Genomic DNA, 19,319 nt, shown 5'->3' on the forward strand with positions numbered 1-19,319 from the left:
GATAACCGTGATCTTCTCGTTCAGCAACGGTCCACCGTGGCTTCCATGATGCATAGACAGGAAACGGTGGAGTGCCTGAAAAAGTTCAACGCCAGGAGGAAACTCAAGGTCAGCATTTTTCTCCTCAATCCGCACGGGTAGTTTTATTTTCGGTGAAAAGTTTGAAGCTTGCCCGACGGCACTTTTAGTTGATCTTTCGGTTCATTTTAAATCACCGGACCAAAAACAAAAGGACTTTATTTCATTTTTGACCCTTAACAGGTGCTTCCAAAATTAAGATAGATGTTGAGCATCTCTGTAAAGTTGACCCACCATCAGATGCAAATTTATGTAGAAACGTCAATTGTTTGTGCTGTAAAAAGTTTTGTTTTTGAGATATTTACAATTGTTTTAGAGGGCAATGTCAGGTCAACCACCCCCCCGTTTTGATTCAAAATGGTATCAATCATTTAGGTTTTGTATGCATAGGTGGAGTTTGTTGAAATTCACCCCCCCCCCGGCCAAGGCGCACGGGACCAGCGACTGCCGAACAAAGTGCCGCTCTGCCGATGCCGCCCAACCAGGAAGGCAGAACTTGGCGCGTTCTCTTCTTATTTTTAACCCTTTGCTCCATGTTTCAAAAGTTTGAACACTCACCGAAAACAGGTTGACAATTTGTTCGTCAACAATGGTAAAAAACAAGACAAAAACAGACGACGGAGGGACAATTCTGGATCCAAAACAAGGCTACGTGTTTCCGAGCAGCAAAAATCTGTGTTATCTCAGTGTCCAGTCTTTTTAAAGTCTTTGCTGAAGCGGGCTGTGTCAAAGGTGTGTCCGAAGGCGTTGCTTTTGGCTCTTCCCCTCTGTGGCCGGTTTTGGGCGGCTTAGGTTCGTGCGCGGATGGGACGCCCGCTATCAACTTTGTTGTCCTAAAACAAGTACAGTTTTTGAGCTGATTGCAAGAGTTGGTGCGTCAATCTTGTTCGCGACGCACGCGTTGGGCTTCTGTGATAAGACGGCATTGTGTATCTCTTCTATTTCTTCTCATTAAACTATGGTGTGCTATTTATTTTATATTAGTAGCGCAGTCCTACCGTAAATATGAAAATGATACTATTTCCTGATTATTTATTTTACGTGTGTTAGAGTAATGCAAACAGTTAGACGGTGCCTACGAGAAACTACCATTTTTCTCATCTCCCCCTCGTTAGCCCGGAAAAGGCCATTCACTTTACTGTGTCAAAGGGCATGTAGTGGAGTCTGCTTAAACAATAGTTAGATGAATGTGTTCGATTAATGCAAACAATTATATGGCGTGTGCGATGACGGTATCTTTTCCCTTCAAGTTTGACCCTTGGGGCAGGGGGGGCACAACATGTCGATGACCCCGAAAGGCAGTGTCAGCAATTAAATGAACTTACAAGGGTATTTATAATAATAAGTTGAAATTGAGCGTTTTTTTATGTACATCGGGCTGCTTAGGACAGCTATTAATTTTCGCCAAGATCGCCATCCATTGAATATGGTACGCCCGCCGGTGGTCCTTTGTTATACAATTAGCGTCTTTAGTGGGGCAAGCTGAAACCTCTGGCGTTTCATGGTCCACATTTTCAATCTTTGGTTGTTGCTCAGTAGCTGTTGTAGCTTTTGAAAGCTTAGGTTTGAAAAAATGACGTATATCCATCTTGCCTCTTCGGTCTTCAGGTAGTTTTGGCTAAGCAAAGCAAATGACCGTCTAAGGTGCTAGTCACATGATCTGTTTGAAAAAGAATTTTGACTCATATATATTTTTTTGTTCATTTCATTCATTTTTGTTATTCATTGCTTTACAACTTATATAGATGATATTTTATGGGAAAACTACTTCATTTTAAAATAAGGATAGGAAAGTCAATTACATGCAATGGCACTTTTCGGCCCCCCTTAAACTCCGCGTATGTTCGTATGTGCTGTAAAAAGTTTCCTTTGTGCTGCTATTGTATTTGAGATATATGTTGTTTTGAGTGATGATGTCACTTGCAGCTTTTCCATATCCAACTCTTGCAGCTGACAGAGCATACAAACTATTAGTAACAACAATTAGCACAAACGATGGACCCCAAGGGGTGCCACTCATTTGTGCTACGTTTGCACAAGTTGTTGGGGCACCCCTCTGTTATTGAGAGAGTTGGCACGCTCTGTCAGCCGCAATGGAGGGGCTGGGATTGACATCTTCACTCAAAATTAATACCTCAAAACGATAGCAACACAAACAACATTTTTGACAGCATAAACGATTGACACCATTTTGAATCAAAACAGGGGGACTGGTTGACCTCACATTGACCTATAAAAGAATTGTAAATTAAAAACGATAGCAGCACAAACGATTGACACCTTTTTTTAATATAAATTTGCGTCTGATGGGGGGGGGGGGCAACTTCACAGAGGTGTAACATCCCAAGCATCCCTCCTTCCTTTTCTAGCTTGTCCCCTCCTCCTCCCTATGTATACGCTGTATATGGCATCAGTCCTTTATTTTGCAATTGTTATATTTTAAATACTACTTTACACAGCTAAAGTTGACTTTATCTTGTTCTATCAGACCATTATTGCGCAAAACCAAATACAATGTATGCTTCTCATATCTGTTTTGAATGATGACAAATTCAAAAAGCAACTGCAATATAATGTATTGTTATGTATTTACTTTTGTCTTTGCCCTCTCAGGGGGCCATCCTCACCACCATGCTGGTCTCTCGGAATTTCTCCGGTAAGTTTCTTCACACGTCAGTTATGGCCTTCTGTGCGTGCGTGAATTGTATATACTGTATGTGTTTGCATGTGTTCCAGCCTGGCTCAGACCACAAGGTTTCCTCTTCCAGTGCTCCAAAGACAATATATTTGAAACCAAAAATGTGTACCGTCATTTTCGCACTAAAAGGCGCACCGCCACCCAGCAAATGTGACCCAAAAACGGCATTTGTTCATAGAAAAGCCGCACTGGACTGTAAGTGGCAGCTGTCTTCACTGTATTATGGGATATTTACACCAAAAGATATGAACACTTATTAAACAGTGGCATCATATGACTGTCATAAACCACCATGAAGCTTTCAACCAATTGGCTGCAAAGCTTCATTGCTTCAAGAAGCTTCATTTAGTCATCACTGCTCCCTTGGCTGCCGCCTGCTGTCAACACTGTTGTTGTCCAACATGCCTCCTAGCATGCAGTGCAGCGCTACAGATATTAAAACAATAAAGATTCATGTTCTGTGTTAATTATTTATTCAGTTACTGTTCCAGTTGTTTCATTAATTGCTAGTTATGTTATTTGGTAACATTTGATTTGACAGTGGCACCATAAGTGTCATGTCATACTTATGACATGACACTGTCATGGCCATTAATGAATGCTTATAACAAATGTCATTTAGTGTTATCAGGCAAATGATCTTACTTTTGAATGGATATAAAAGAGCTGGACATAAATGGAGTTAGTAACATAATTTGACCGATGACACTTAATGACATCGGTCATAAGCTTTCAGTAATGCCCGTGATAGTGTCATGTCATAATTATGACAGTCTTATTTATGACAGTCTTATGACGCCGCAGTCAAATCAAGTCCTACCAGATACTACAACTAGCAATTAATGAAACAACTGGAACAGTCACTGAATAAATAATTAGCATAGGACATGAATTTTGATTGTTATTTACATCTGTAGCACTGCAATGCATGCTAGGAGGCTTGTGTTGCCTATTAACCCAAATCAATCAACAAATAAACAGCACTGGACTATAAGCCCGCAGGATTCGAAATGAAGGAAAAAAGTAGCAGTTCATAGTCTGAAAATGACAGTCCACGTCTCTCAAACAAGCATATTAAGGGTCTCCTGTTTTTAAATCATGAAGAAATGGTTCGTCGGAAACAATGTTTTTGTTATTGTCATTGTTGAACAAAACGAGGGTCCAAAAGCTTGGACTCGCGTGGACTATCGAGCAGTACACTATTAGATATGTCCAGTATTGTTATGACGCTAATATAAACTACGGTTCAAAGGTTTGGGGTCGCTTACGTATATTACTCTTTTTCTGCTTGAACGTTATCACATGGTGTGTATTTGGGATAAGGGTGCTAAATTGATGGTGTTTAGTAAATGCTCACTAGTTGACTCACTTTTTGTTTTCTTTGTCCTTACAGCAGCCAAGACTTTGCTCAACAAGAAGGCTGATGTCAAGGTAGGATTTTTTACCGCATTCTCTTCCTTCCTTCCTTCTGTGTGGAAATATTCTCTTCTTCTCAGGACCTAGGACCATTGTTGCTTTGGTCAACGATGACGATGACAAAAATATTTGGCCGACGAACCATTTTTTCACGACGACGAGACCAGACGATTACCAGCTAAAAAGACATTCAAATATAAGGAGACGAATGCCCGTGTTCGTCTGACGCGTTTACAATGTGTGACATTTTCATCGTCTACTGTATGCGTAGTTAGTCAACCTGCATCGTGTCACTCGCGCGACGTGTCACCCTCGCACCCTGATTGTCACCAGTGATTATCGATGAACTCATTCGCGACCAAAGACGTATGAACTGTGATGTCCTTCGCGTCAGGCTGCGCTCCAGGATCGCTTGTTTTGAAACACACTGGAAGACTTGTTTTCTCGGCAAGAGAGAATATGCAATGCTGTTTTCGCCTGTGCCGAGTGGTCATCACACACGAAACCGAACTCGTAGCGATCGTGTTAGCATTAACTTTAGCATAGCGTAGCTCTTGAGCTGTTGTTTTGGTGTCAGTGGTGCTCCGTGCTTCCGCTTGCAAATGAAACCCTTACCGAGTTATAGATGCTAAAATATGTGCCGTAAACGTTCGTTCAAAATTGATGGGAACCTTTATTTTTGGGCTAAAACCTTTGGATTTTTTTGAGAGGAAACTGTTCACTGGTCTACAAAATTTTGGAAAATATGGGCTTAAGCCTTAAGGTATAACAATGGCTAAATGGTACTTGCTGTGGAGACACGGATTGGAAAAGAAATGATTTTATTGCTGGTTGGCTAAAGATGTTTGTGCAGTTACTTCACTTTTACAAGTTGCTACATTTGAACTGAATTGGATATACAGTATGCCAACGCTTATGTACAGTGGTACAAAAAAGTATCTGAACCTTTTGGAATTTTTCACATTTCTGCATAAAATCATTATCAAATGTGATCTTTGTCAAAATCATACAGATGAAAATACAGTGTCTTCTTGACCTAAAACCACCCAAACATTTATAGGTTGTCATATTTCAATGAGGATAGCATGCAAACAATGTCAGAAGGAGGAAAAATATGTAAGTGAGTGGTGTGTGTCCAATCACTGACGAGTGGTCTAAAGCTGCCCTGCCGACTATAAAACACGCACCAGGTATGAAATGTCTCGATGAGAAGCATTGTCTGATGTACGTCATGGCTCGGTCAAAAGAGCTGCGATCAAGGATTGTTGATTTGTATAAAGCTGGGAAAGGATACAAAAGCATCTCTTAAAAAGTCTGGATGTTCATCAATGGACAGTCAGAGAAGTTGTCTACAAATGGAGAGAGTTTGGCACTGTTGCTTCTTTCGCAAGGACTGGCCGTCCACCAAAGATGACACCGAGAATCCAGCACAGAATACTTGGTCAAAAAGAACCATCGAATGTCTGCTAAAGACTTACATAAATCACTGTCACAGTCCAATATCTCTGTGCACACATCAACTATATGGCCAAGACTGGTGTTCATGGGAGGACTACACTGAGGAAGCCACTGCTGTCTAAAAAAACATTGCTGCTCGTTTAATGTTCGCAAAAGGGCACTTGGACACTCCACAGAATATTTTGTGGACTGATGAAACCAAAGTTGAATTGTTTCGGAGTAACACACGACGTCATGTGTGGAAGAAAAATGGAACATCAACACCTCATTCCCACCGTGAAGCATGGTGGAGGGAGCATCATGATTTGGGGCTGTTTTGCTGCCTCAGGGCCTGGACAACTTGCAGTCATTAATGGTTGAATGAATTCAAGTTTTCTGGGGAAACCCGAGGCCTTCTTTCAGACAGTAGAAGCTAAAAAGAGGATGGACGCTGCAACAAGACAATGATCCAAAACACAGAAGTCAGTCAACTTCAGAATGGTTTCAGAAGAACAAAATACACGTTCTGGAGTGGCCAAGTCAGTCCAGACTTGAACCGCATTGAGATGCTGTGGCATAACCTAAAGACAGCGATTCATGCCAGACGTTCCAGGAATCAGACTGAACTACAGCAGTTTTGTTGAGAAGAATGGGCCAAGATTAGTCCTGATCGATGTGCCAGCTATAGGAAACGTCTGGTTGAAGTTATTGCTGCCAAATAAAATATGAAATGTGATGGTTCACGTACTTACTTTTCCGCCGTCTGTCATTGTTTGCATACTATCCTCATTAAAATATGAAAACCTATAAATGTTTGGGTGGTTTTAGTTCAAGCAGACACTGTTTTTTCATCTGTGCGATTTTGACAAAGATCAGATAACATTTGATGGTGATTTTATTCCAAAAGGTTCAGATACTTTTTCATAATACTGTATGCATTTTGTCCACTTCCAAAACAGCGGGATTTATACAATACGTTGAAAACGGCATTCTGCTTTCTGTCAAAGCGCTTGCCTATACGACACCATTATATTCTAAAATGGGAGACAACTACATTTACCCAGAAATAACCATTTTAATTTCAACGAATACCCATTTTGGCCCAAATTGGTTGGATTTGGGTGGGCCAGATACTGTTGAGCCAATGGACACTTTTTTTCCTTTTTATTGACCCAAATTTAGTCAAGTCTCACTACTAAGCCACGTTCCTTGTAGACCAGTGTTATTTGGGGAATTGCCTTTTGAGTTATGACCACAGTGATGGAAGAAATGACACGGAAAAATGACATTCCATCTAAAAAATAAAATCCTATTTTGCTTTTTAAAGGGCTCGAAAAGAAATCCCGTAGGTGGAATGCTTCCACAGATTTAACACCAATCAACTCATTCATGAATAAGTGAAGCAAAAATATACACTGCATCGGCTGCACATGTGTGCGTTGGTGTCAGCCCATACCTCCGTTATCTTAGATCGCTACCATTATTTAACGTCGTCATCTGCCAGCTTTGTTTTCATCCTTCACCCCATCTGTGCTTTGAACCCCCCCCGCACACGCGTTCACAAAATTCACCCACCCACTGAGACCACCACCACCCACAACACAACACACCACCCACATATATTTGAATGCGACCGGGCTACCAGGAATAGCTACCAGTCTGGACGCTGGAAAGTAAGACGCTAAAAATAGATGCTACGGTCGCCTAGCAACAGGCTCCCTTTTCTGCTTTTCATTTTTCTTCCGCCATGAATGTTTCATGGAACTTCCTGAATTTGCTTCTCTCATACTCGGCCTCCTCATTTGCAATGAAGGCCTTAACATTTTTTTTTTCTGTCCTGTGGGACGATGACATCCCAGATAGCAGACAGACGTTGAATAAACGTTGATTTTCATCAAAGTCGTCAGTCTGCTTGACATTGAAATTTTCGACAATAAGCAATGTTGACAATAAACAACAGTGACGTTGAAACAGCATTCTTCTATGGTGTGTCCGGCGACGGTTGGATTAACATTGTTTTTTCTAGTTGACCAGATAATATTGACGTATTTTTGATTGACCGGGAAATATGATTGAAAAGTCAGCCAATTATGGATGAGCGGGAGTTATGGTCAAAAAATTGGTGTGTTCGTGATTGAGCGGGAAGACAGCTTATCACCTCAAATGAACCCCGCTGGAAAGGCCTCATTTAAGGATAGCCATTTTTTAAAGGTAAGCCTGTTGCTTTTCTTCAGAGCTTTGATCAGCAATGATGTCTTACGGTAGAATAAACCACCTTTGTCATCAAAGTTGTATATCGAACGGTTCGCCCGACACAACGTGACAAAGTTGCCGAAATTGTAAGGAACGGTGCATTTGCTGTGATTGGTAAGTAGAACTTCATTCAGGCGAGCACAATTCTTTTTCCAATTAAAGCGCTAAAATCACCAGGTATGATACAATTGAGCCTTGTCTAAATGAATTTATTGAACAAGGAGACAGTGTGGTCAGACAGTGAACTAGCTAGCTCCGTTCCCATACGTAGCCCTAATTTGGTTTGGGATTGGATGAGAAACTCACTTCAACTAACCCATGATACCTGCTTGAATTCCTTGACATGAATTATCTGTGAACACCGTTTTGTTTGTATTTTCCAGATTCACTGAAGAGGCAGATAGGGATGGACGCATTTGCTGCTGTTTTGCAGGAGCGGCTACGCTATGGCCCGGACCGCGTCGGTGGCAAAGTTGGCAGCGAAGCTCGTCAAACTGAGGAGGAGTTTGAAATAACTTTACTGAAAGTTTTCTATTGTTGTGATTCAATTAAAAAGAATTTGAAATCTAGCCAAGTTTTTATTTTCATTATTTATTCAGTGTTAAATTATTTGAGATATATATATAGGCCTTTTTTTTAATTTATTTTTTAAAATCGTTCCTGTATAATATTTTATTAGTCATCCGAGCTGTTTCTTCTGTCTGTAAATAAAGCAGGACCTCTAGATATGGGCATATTGGAAAGCATTAATAGCATCATGGTTGAAAATGAAGGAAAACATGACATTGATTCAGCGTTGTTCCAATATTACCGTATTGGCCTGAATATAAGACGGTGTTTTTTTGCATTGAAATAAGACTGAAAAAGAGGGGGTGGTCTATATTCGCGGTCTAGACATAATACCCATTCACGACGCTAGATGGCGCCAGATATCATTGAAGCGATGTTCTGTCATGACACATCTCAGCTACTGAAGTTGAACCAGTTTGCATTATTTTATTGCAATGTTTTTCCTTATTCAGATTTGTTTCAAGACTACAGTTAGACCTCACTTTGATGGATATTGCAATTTTGTTGTTTTATCACAAGGATTTCAACCATGGACGTGGGTTTGGTCTCAACATTGTAAGGGACACTATAACAGCATAAGCTGCATATACGCTTTTTGCTGGGGAGGGGACATTAATAAAACCAAACAGATTAGGTACGGAATAGCTGGTTCCGACATAAAAATGAAAAAAGTTCAAATTATTTTCATAGGGGGAAAGTCATTTTTCAAAATGCTTGCTTCATATTAAGGAAATTTAGAGTGGTTGTGCTTTTGTGTTTTTTGGGGGGTGGGGTTAAAATATGCATAGACTGCAACTAAAAATATATTTTGAATGATGAAGAAAATAAATACATTTTAATTCATGAATAAATGCCCAAAATCTACAGTTGAATTAACTTAAAGCCTAACGGTAGAAATCATACAGGATGACACCTCTCTAAGCAGCATGACCGGCACATTCAGCAAGTGAAAAGGAGTAAATGTAAGTGCGAACATAATGAAAGCAATTCACTTAATAATGGTAGGGTCAATTCTATCCTAACAACACAATCTAAATGACCTTTATAGCTGTACTCATTGTATAATACAAATAAGGTTGCTTAAAAGTTGGTGGGGACAATTTGAGCATCCTGAAAAGTTGCTAGTGTTATGTCCCTACCGTCCCCATACAAACCTACGCCCTTGATTTCAACGTTGGAACAACATTAATCGAGGGTGCAAAAGTGATGACAAATCAATGTTGAGTCACCGATTCAAGATTGACTGCGGAATGTTGATTCGACATCATTTCAACGTCTGTCTGCTATCTATCTGGGATGGTCTATTTACGGCAAGAGTCCTTCAAACATTTGGCATGACAGAATTTGGGGAAAGTAGCCCAAATTTGATCAAACTGTCCTGTGTGTTATTGTCTTTGAGAATAGCCCGATTGGGCGGGAATCCACGTACTACTTGTCATTGTCTTCCTTGATATGACGAGCGATGCAAATTTAGGCTTCCAGTGAGTTTAGCCGAGCACGTTGCAATCTGGCACGCATGCACACGCTCTTCTCTGTTAACTCTTGGTGTTTTATTTCCTCCTTGCGCAGCCTCAGACAAACAGCAAAAACGGCGTCACGGCCAGCCACAAAGGAAACGTCCCTTCACCTGCTCTGGTATTGAACTTCCTCACCGCACGCTTCCTTTCAGGACCCCCGATGCCTTTGCGTGCATGTGTTTGCGTGTGTGATCGCCCGCCTCTCCGCTCAGCATCTTTTCGTCCTGTCGCTCTATTTGTGCACGGCTAGCGAATACATCCGTATATTAAAGTGCTACTGTCACCTCAGGGGGTACTTGACTCAATGCCATTCACCGAGCCATGAGTCGGAGTCCTTTTGTTTGGAAAATAAAGCAAAAAAGCGCAAAACACCGTTTTCATCCCATTTTGCCGTTGGCCAGGAAGCCAGAGTCGCTCACCGGAACAGCGGACTTTAGTTGTTGTTCCAAGAAATCCAATCGTTTTTCATGAGCAAAATGCTTCATACGCATTGTGTATGGAACATGGTTTAATAGTAGGAACTTTGTTCCACAGCAACGCTACCGATATGTTTTCCGTGCTGCTAAACGGACAGAGCCCATAGAAGTGTACCGGTTACGTACTCTGTTGTTCTGATCCAAAGGTTTGACTGAGTGACAAATGACACGTCGCCGACGAAGACGTGTTAACGCTGGAACCGAAACAACATCGAGGCTTTAGTCGGGGTCGCGAGTGAAACCGTTCCCAAAAAATCCCTGTTTGAATCTTTGCAGATGATCAATGATTGCTTTTTCAATCGCTACACTTGCTGTTTTTTGCGTAGAGTGGAAAGGCGGAAATGGAAGGTGCTTACCTAAGTTCGTTCGCCGCCCGAGAGCCGATGTTAACGGAGTCGCTTCCGTGGTGGGCGCGCTCTCTAGTCACGCCGTGTTGTGGTGATTCTGCATCCGGTTTGAACTTGAGCCACTTTCAATTAGGGCCTAGTTCACATGGAGCATATTTTGGCTAACTTTAGTGTATCAACGCTTTGATTTTGACAAGAAAAACTAGTCTGCCAAACAAAGGTGAAAAACAACTCAAGTGTCCTTCAACATCCAATTCAATCTATCGCAGAGCTTCATCTTGTTTGGAGGAAAACAATGAGGTAAAAGAGCTCTCTCTATTATTTCAAAGAGAAAAAGGACTTTATTGTAGTCCCCCCCCAATATGACGCTAAATATTCTTTTTAGCAATATTTCAATTGTGTTTATAATTAATGGTAGCTTTTAGGGATGTCCCGATCACATATTTTTGCACCCGACTATGAATCACCACAATTTTGAGAAACAGTCACGATCCGATACCCCCCAATAATTTTTTTTTGTTTATATTTGATCAAAAGTTGACATGCTAACATGTTACAGTACTGTACTTTCTACCGTACTTCCTTTTTTTACGGAAGTCTTAAAGACTCGAGTACGAAACGTATATGGCGGAAAATATTCAGGTGACTTGAAGTTCCGCTCTGAGACCCCCAATTTGGCCAATTTTCAAAATTGTCCTATATGCATGTGTGATACATCATTGGAAAGCTTAAAATCTCAATTTTCTGGGGGAAGATTCATTTTGAACAGGATGGCATTTAAAAAAAAAAAAAAAAAAAAAGAAACAGCAAAACCCTATCTAGAGGTGAGAGCACGCGAGAGCAGAATTACAGACACCATTACTTTAACGAGATATTACTGCGTATTTACCTTGTTTCGATTCAAAAACTCCATGTAGCATGTATCACTGGGTGTGAAGACACAGCTGTGATTGGCCACAGCCAGATTTTGGGGGGGATTTTATGGGTGAAACACAGTAATATAATAAGGGTCACGATGCAGAAATCGCAGACGGGAAGGAGTGGTCGAGATGTACTTTTTCATATCGATTTAACCTTTTAAACGTTTCCCCCCCCAATTTTTCTTTGTTTGGATCGATTATTTATCATCTAATATATTGGGGAAAATGTGAGAGCAACGAAAAAAATACAATTAAGCGATAGTCATGAGGTAGATATCCGTGACTTTTTTCCAGATGACAATTTTTGCATTGTGACGTCATTTGTTTAAAAGTTTAAATTATGCGAGTGAATCATTTTTTAAATTTGTATTTTTTTGAACTAAATATTAGAAATCAATGACTGATTCTAAGCGAAAAAGGAGATTTTGAATAATAAATATAATTACTTACCTTCTTTGTACGGCTGGGTTGAAACAAAAGCGGTAGCGTGACGTCTGTAAACTGAGGTTTCCAGGGTAAAACAGACAAATTACAAAGAGTTCGGGGACTTCACGCGCCATGAATCTGCTATGGCAGCATATAGACATATTGTTCTGTCAAACGCAACAGTTGTTTTGGCTTAAAATACAGCAGGAGGGGGGCAAGAGCAGAAACTGCTTTTTCAGTCTTGTCTGTGTTTTCCCCCATATTTTTTTCAATGGCATTACTTTGGTGGGTGGCACTGCCCAGTCTACGCTGTTTGACCCGTTTAAACACCAAAACAACCGTAACGCTCAGGGAAGCTTTCGTTTGACACAAAAAAGGCCAAAAATGCCCACATTTTTTTTGTATTCAAAATGTATCCAGTTCGAGAATTTTCCTGGTTCATACATCACAATTTTCAGAGCCCAGAAGTTGTATCTAGTTTTTGCCAAAAATACATTCCCATTTATTTCTGATGGTCCAAATTTCCCATTGATTTCCAACGGCACAAAAATTGACTTGCAAAACATTGAAAAATCAACCCGGAAGTCACCCAAAAATGCCTGAAAATCAACAGAAAGTGACCCAAAAATCAAAAGTTGAGTGACACAATATCATCAGTAAGTGAGCCTGAAATGCTTCAAAATGACCAGATATTCCAACAAGGCTACAGTGGCAATTTCTCCAGAGATGGAATTTTCTAGTTTTCGTAGTCTTTGTGTGGACAAGGCGTGTGTGCGTGCGTGCGTGCGTGCATTGGTTTTCCACTGATCTGTTTAACAGATTCCTCTTCTCCACTAACATTGTTTTGTCTTTTGTACTTCCTGGTTTCTTGTATTTTTTGAATCCACACTTTTTTCTTTTATCTTCACCTTCCTCTTTTACTCTCTCTGCCCCGTAGGAGCCTCAGACCACCGTTATCCATAACCCTGTGGATGCGACTAAGGTACACCTCACATTAGATAAAAAAAAAAACAACCCTTTATCATGTGCTTCCAAGCAGGAATAAAATCGAATCAAACAAAATTCAATTTTTCTGATGAGGAAAAACATAGGTAAAAGCCAGAAATAGACATTTGAACACTGCCGGTGCTATTTTAGCCAATCAAATGTGACTATGCCCCAAGCAAGTCCTGACTACTTCTTTTCTTCACCTAATTCTTCCTTCACTTCCCTTTTTTATCCTTCTTTTTATCAGTTAGCTTTGCTTTAGTTGTGTGTGTGGACATTTGAATGTGTGTCTGTGATGAAGTGTGTGCGCGTGTCTCCTACCTGTCAGTTTGTCACACTGTTAGTTTGCAGTGCATACATGCATACACACACTTGAAATTCTCCAATAACGCCAACATTGACTTGTTCCCACCCGTTTTTTTGACCAACTTGTACTGTACGCGCGCCAACCTCGGTGGAAAGTAGACAACAGTGAACGATTATGGAGAAGAACCGGCCAGCGCTTGTTTGTGTGTGCTTGTCTGCGATCCATGTATCGCATGCGAGTAGTTCCGTTCTAAAAGTCAACCGTGTGTGTGTGTGTGTCTGCCAGGAATCATCGGACAGCAGCAACACCACCGTGGAAGATGAAGATGTAAAAGGTAGGACTAAACCAACACACATCCACCGCATTACAAACCTTTGCATTTCCACATCTTGTTCAGACTGGCAACCATCATGGATTTTTAGCCCATCCCGATTGAAATTGGATGCCTCTTTTGTAGTCTAAACAGTCCCAAAGTACAGAAATCCCTTTTTTTGCGAGACTGACTTAAACCCCGTCGTTTCGTAGACGACTCGGACATGTTGCTTCTCAGGAACATAACACACGGGAGGCGATGGCGAAATGCCAAAGTCGTCGCCGTTGAGCTGAGAACCAACACACGGGGTGCGACGCGACCGCAGCGGCAAGCGACGCGTATCGCCCTCTGGCTGTGCGTCATCGCTCGTCCCTGATTGGCTACGAATTTGGAGGGCGTTTCAAAATTTCCAGTCTTTTCTGAGCGCCAACAACTTCCCATACAGCTGTTTTTTAATGTATGTCTCGGAAATCAATGCCAAGAGGTCCGGTAATGTATGTGCTGATCGCACGTACACTACTAAAATAACACGCTCCTCCATGTTGACCATTTTTTCCTGTTTTGATAATGAGAAGCAATGTTATACAATCATTCAAGCTTGCCAAGAACAGCAAACGTACAAGAGGGAGTTTTCATTTTTGTTTTTTGAATTTCTATGTTGACAAAGTGTGGCACATGGATGTCAATTTCTGGGTTAGCCAGTGTCCTCGCAGGTGGTGATTTGTCGACCAATAAATCCCCTTTGCTGATCGGTTGTAGCGACAGCGACAGAAAATAGAACCATTTCCAATTTTTTTCATATCACGCCGCCGGTCCGCGTGCGGACGTGTACAAGTGCGAAATTTCACGTGCACGAATGTCACGCGTCGCTTCGCCCCAAGAGGGTCGGCGATTATCGCCTCTTCGCGCTCTGAAGGAGTCTGACCTTCTAGCCAGATTGCAAGGATAGCGTCAGTCGACCCGCCGGAGCTGCGCCAGTGCGGGTCCGGCGAGATCGCGACAACCCGGCCGAAAGGCCAAACTCCGCACGTTCACCTTAGTCTTAACCCCTTGTACAAACTCTATTTTCAAAGGCTTCGAAACACAAGTGGACAACTTATTCTGAGTCGACAGCAATCATACAACACATAGGGACCCAGGCGAGGATTCAGGGTCACCATGTCACGAGTCAACAAAAGGATCCCGAGAAAAAAATGACAACGCTTAGTTAAACTTTCAGTCTTGAAGGCTCTTGCGGAGCGGGCCGTGAGCAGGAAGAAGGGTGTGTTTCGGATAATCTTCTATCGCAGTTTGGGCTCTTTAGTTCGTGCTTCACAGTTGCTGAGTCACGGTTACTGGGGCAACCGCGGTGGGAGATTTTGCCCGCCTCAGTGTCAAAGGGGCTCTCGGAGTCTTATCAGCCATGTTATCAGTTGGATGTCAGGCGTTCTCCGGCGTTCCTTGTGTTGAGACAGGACGTCCCGCCATTTGTTCTGGACTGTTCAGAAGAATTGACGTCGAGACGTGGGCTTGTAGATGTCTTGCCTATCACCTGGTAGTGAGCGTCAATCTTGCTCAGTCAGCTGCATGACCCACACTTTGAGTTTCCGTGATAAGAAGGCGTCATGTATCTCTTATGCCATATATTCTGCTTGCTTTCCTTAAACTATGGTATAAGTGCTATTTATTTTATATTGGGTGTGTTAGAGTAATACAAACAGTCAAATGCTAAATAGGAGAAAAGATACTATTCCCTGCTTGATTATATTAAGTGTGTTAGAGTAAAACAAACAGTTGATGGGTTAATACGAGAAAAGATACTATTCCCATACAGCTCATTCCATAGAAAATGTATTGAACGCCAGGGACATCACCTCCCGTGTGTTTTGCCCTTTAGTCCGAACAGCTCAGATGCGTTTTGACTACAGTTGTCCGATGAATAACTTTTTAATCTTCATCCCGATCTTGTCCCCCTCTAAAATCCAATACTGATATCAATTTGTATTGCGATGCCCCAAATAAACATTCTGTAAAAAAGAAATGTAAATCAAATCAATTGAAATGAGCCAAATACAAAAGGAATCATTCAGTTGACACCAAAGAGCCACTAGGGGGCGATCAAAGTATTACAAATACTGGCAGGCAATCATAGCCAATTCCCAAGATGTGCTTTGCTGGGCTATTGCACAGATTTTGAAATCTAATGATGACTTTTCTTAGTGACTATTTCTTTCTGGTCACGCACTAGGCTTTTGTGATGAGTTTAGAATGCATTATTTTTCATTTGATTTGAATGTAAATGGTCTTTGCTCACTTAAGACAGCAACAAGATTCAAGACATATAGAGGTCAATTTGAGCATGGCAACTGAGCAAGTGTGAGATTACTCCATGTATCAAGCTGGCATTTTTGTACATTGCATTCGGACATATCGTACATTATGATGTGGGACCGACTGCCAAAATAATTGAGTTGCCTACGTCGGACAACACTACAAATTGGTCTTTACTGCCTTCTAAGCGCCACGGGACTGCTGAAGGTTGCTCTCACGGTATTGTATCTACACGGCCGAGTAAATTGCCATCGGACCATTCGTAGAGGTTTTTTTGACGCCTTCGCACATCATGGATGATCCCCTCCCTCCCCCCTTCCTCGCAAGAAGAGGGGAGGTTCCTAATTTAGCCCTGGCACAAAAACGGAGAGCCAGTGGCCGGAGAGATGTTAAAGGCCTAGAGATCATGGCGTTCATTTGGGATAGACTTTTGCAAATCAGAGGACACTATCAGGTCAGATCCAGGGGGTCCTAAGTGCGTGGACAGCGGGAATAATAGCGCCGGGCGGGGATCTCGGTCAGATCTCATCAAGTCAGGTCAGTAAAGGCTCGACAGCTGCTAGTAACCCAACACTTACAGTACGTACGCTTTTGTAGGCACCAGCATGGAAGTCTCTCTTAGGGGTTTCGCTCTGGAGTCAAAATATTCCTTGTCTTTGTTGCTTCCTTTTTTGATGATTATTGTTTTATATGGAAGCAATTACTTTTAAATGACTGGACTCACTCGTTCTAAAAAGGGGGCTTTATGGTTCTGAAATATTTTTACAAAGATGGCACTCAAGGGATTCGAAGGCAGTCAAATATTTTTCTTAGAGTATCAGTTCATAAGTACAGCGGTGGCAGATTTCTTTTTCCTATTTAACTTGAGTGAAAATTGGAGCTGCAAAGTGGCATTGAACTGAAGTCTAGTTCTACTTGACTGTCCATCAAAGCATAAAACAAAAGAGACAAAATAAGATATATGAATATACAGCAGTGATGTTTTAATATTTGTCTTAGTCTTTTGGACAAAATACTTCTGTGTATTCAACATGACCCGTCCAAAAAGCACGAGTGCCCTCTAGCGGGGAAAACATTTCCTACCACCAAATGAAATCAATTGTATCTCGGGTTTTCCGTCGCTCCATTGGTGCCAAATTAAAACCGGGAGCGAGCTGGAAATCCCCGCTTCCCAGTCACGTTAATGGCAACGCTGTATCTCAAATAGTTGATTCTTTATAGCGCTTTAAAGACGCCACGTCTACGAGCGGGCCGGAGTGACGGTAGGACTTGGGACCGCGAGCTCGTGCGAATGTGTCTTGACGTCTCGATTGCTGTCGTGTAATTATTGTCTCATGGGTGAAATTGGAAGAGCCACTGTCTGCAACTCAGACAAAAATCTAATATGTAGCATAAAGATGCAAACAACTGGAGTTTCACCCAAATTAGTGGAGTAAGAGTAGCGGTTCTTCTTCTTGACAAATTTGCTCAAGTCAAAGTTAAAAGTATGGCGTGTGTGTGTTGGAAGTACATTTTTCTCCAAACGTGACTCCACTAAATGTAACGCGTTACTACCCGCCTCTGGTGCTTTGCCAATTGCCAACACAGCCTTGACACACCAGCGGCGCTCAATTCCTTCAATTTAGGTCGACATTTATTCATCGTACTAGTTTTGCCAAAGTTAGAAAATAGGGCATTTCTTCTCAACGGGTTTCCTCCACCCATGCAAGCTGCTAATAAGAACCAGTGTGCAGTAGGCCAGTGTTAGAGCGCGGTCACGTTGATTTGCGTCTTCCTCCACCCAGTCGCCGGCCGCTAACTCGCCGGGGCTCGGGTCCCGGGTCGGACGGAAAAGCTCTCCCGGCCCAAGCCCGCCCCCTTCGCCCTCCCCGGTTGTCCTCATGCAGAGTAAGTCAGTATGTTTTAATGGAGAATATGCAGTGATTTTCAATGTTTTCCATTGTAGACATGATTGCTGTGAAATTTCAGTAGCCCTTTAAGATTTAGTCAGTCTTTTGAATGAAACTAGTCAATGTCTGAGTCTAGTTTTATTTGAGAAAAAAAAAAACAGTCAAAAAGTTTTTGTTGGTCAAAGTTTTGGTGAAAACCCCCCACAACTATAAATGAAGATTTCGATCAACTTTTGCAGTACTTATTTTGACAGTAGTCCAATTGTATATGTACATCCAATATGGCGGCATCTTGCCCAGTGTCACGGCTCACAGACCTGGTGAGCAGCGTACGCCGGGCGCAGCCGCCCCCGGCGCCTGTCCCCGAACCCGGCGCAGCTCCAGCCCCAACTCCGGTTCCGAGCGCGCGAGCCGCCTCCCCGGGCCCGCCTCCCTCTCACTCCTCCCCTTCCGGTCCCTCCTCCACTTCCCAGAGTAAGTACGTCTTGAGGTTTTGGCACATGGCGGGTCAAGTCTCCTTCATGCATCGCTTAGTTGCTTGGGCCTGACCCCCTGTGGAGTATTTAGTGACATGAGCGCACGCACGCACGCATGTGTGTTTGATGGTCGTCAGGATGACGAGCAAGCTGCCCGTTTTAGTTTTGACGCCTCACCACCAGTGCATCCCCTTCCTGTTTTCTCTTTGGAAATCATGCAGTATGCTCACTATGGGAATGAGCTTACATTTTGAAAACTAACAGCATTCCGTTAAGAAAACACACACGTCTCTTCATAATCCCCAAATAAACGGTTCTGCAAAGTAAGGGTGTATTCAAGTAAATAACGCTAAGCTAGCTCGGTGACGAGCCAATCGAATGGACTCGGCACCTAAAACGTGTTGCCTTGCTTAACAGAAATGACTGCTGTGAAAAGTAACAGAATCATGATGACAAAATGGCATGAAACCCAATGTTAACATGAACAAACTTACATTTTGGGTTATCAAATGTTCCCAACGGTGCAGAGGATGTGTGTCGCGTGTGAACACCTCGAAGGCCTTCTTCAAACCAACGTGCGGTGCTTTTAGTCGCCACTAGAGGTAGCCAAGTAGACATGGTAACACAACAGAAAAAGCATGGAGTCCACGACAGTTATGTTGTTCGTCCGTCCACAAAATGTATCTTTTACAAAGAAATTCAACTTCAGACATACAGTCAATATAGGATTACGCTCCACATATCAACCTGGACTAGATCCAGTGGCGTACCGCAAGCAACACGTCACCTCTGCTCATTAATATTCATGACGTTAGCAATCGTGGCGAGGCGGGTGAACCTCCCATTTGTCCCTAATAGTAAATGCATGAAAAAAGTGTACGAACGAGATGTTTACTGAG

At 42.2% G+C, this 19,319-nt stretch overlaps 1 protein-coding gene across 3 annotated transcripts in view; it reads left to right on the top strand.

Annotated features, from left to right (window-relative positions):
• LOC130912872 (calcium/calmodulin-dependent protein kinase type II subunit beta) overlaps nucleotides 1-19,319 on the top strand; it is a 49,057-nt gene that overhangs the window by 15,760 nt on the left and 13,978 nt on the right. Inside the window, exons 11-16 of one of the 3 annotated variants that reach the window (XM_057830965.1) lie at nucleotides 25-108; nucleotides 2,692-2,734; nucleotides 4,170-4,207; nucleotides 10,022-10,087; nucleotides 13,076-13,120; nucleotides 13,718-13,766. In XM_057830965.1, the coding sequence (XP_057686948.1) occupies nucleotides 25-108; nucleotides 2,692-2,734; nucleotides 4,170-4,207; nucleotides 10,022-10,087; nucleotides 13,076-13,120; nucleotides 13,718-13,766 (325 nt within the window). The remainder of the gene's footprint in view (nucleotides 1-24; nucleotides 109-2,691; nucleotides 2,735-4,169; nucleotides 4,208-10,021; nucleotides 10,088-13,075; nucleotides 13,121-13,717; nucleotides 13,767-19,319) is intronic. The other 2 variants (XM_057830966.1, XM_057830967.1) reach the window with 2 other exon arrangements.

The sequence above is a fragment of the Corythoichthys intestinalis genome, chromosome 3 (assembly GCF_030265065.1).
Source record: "Corythoichthys intestinalis isolate RoL2023-P3 chromosome 3, ASM3026506v1, whole genome shotgun sequence".
In the NCBI taxonomy this organism is placed as follows: Eukaryota; Metazoa; Chordata; class Actinopteri; order Syngnathiformes; family Syngnathidae; genus Corythoichthys; species Corythoichthys intestinalis.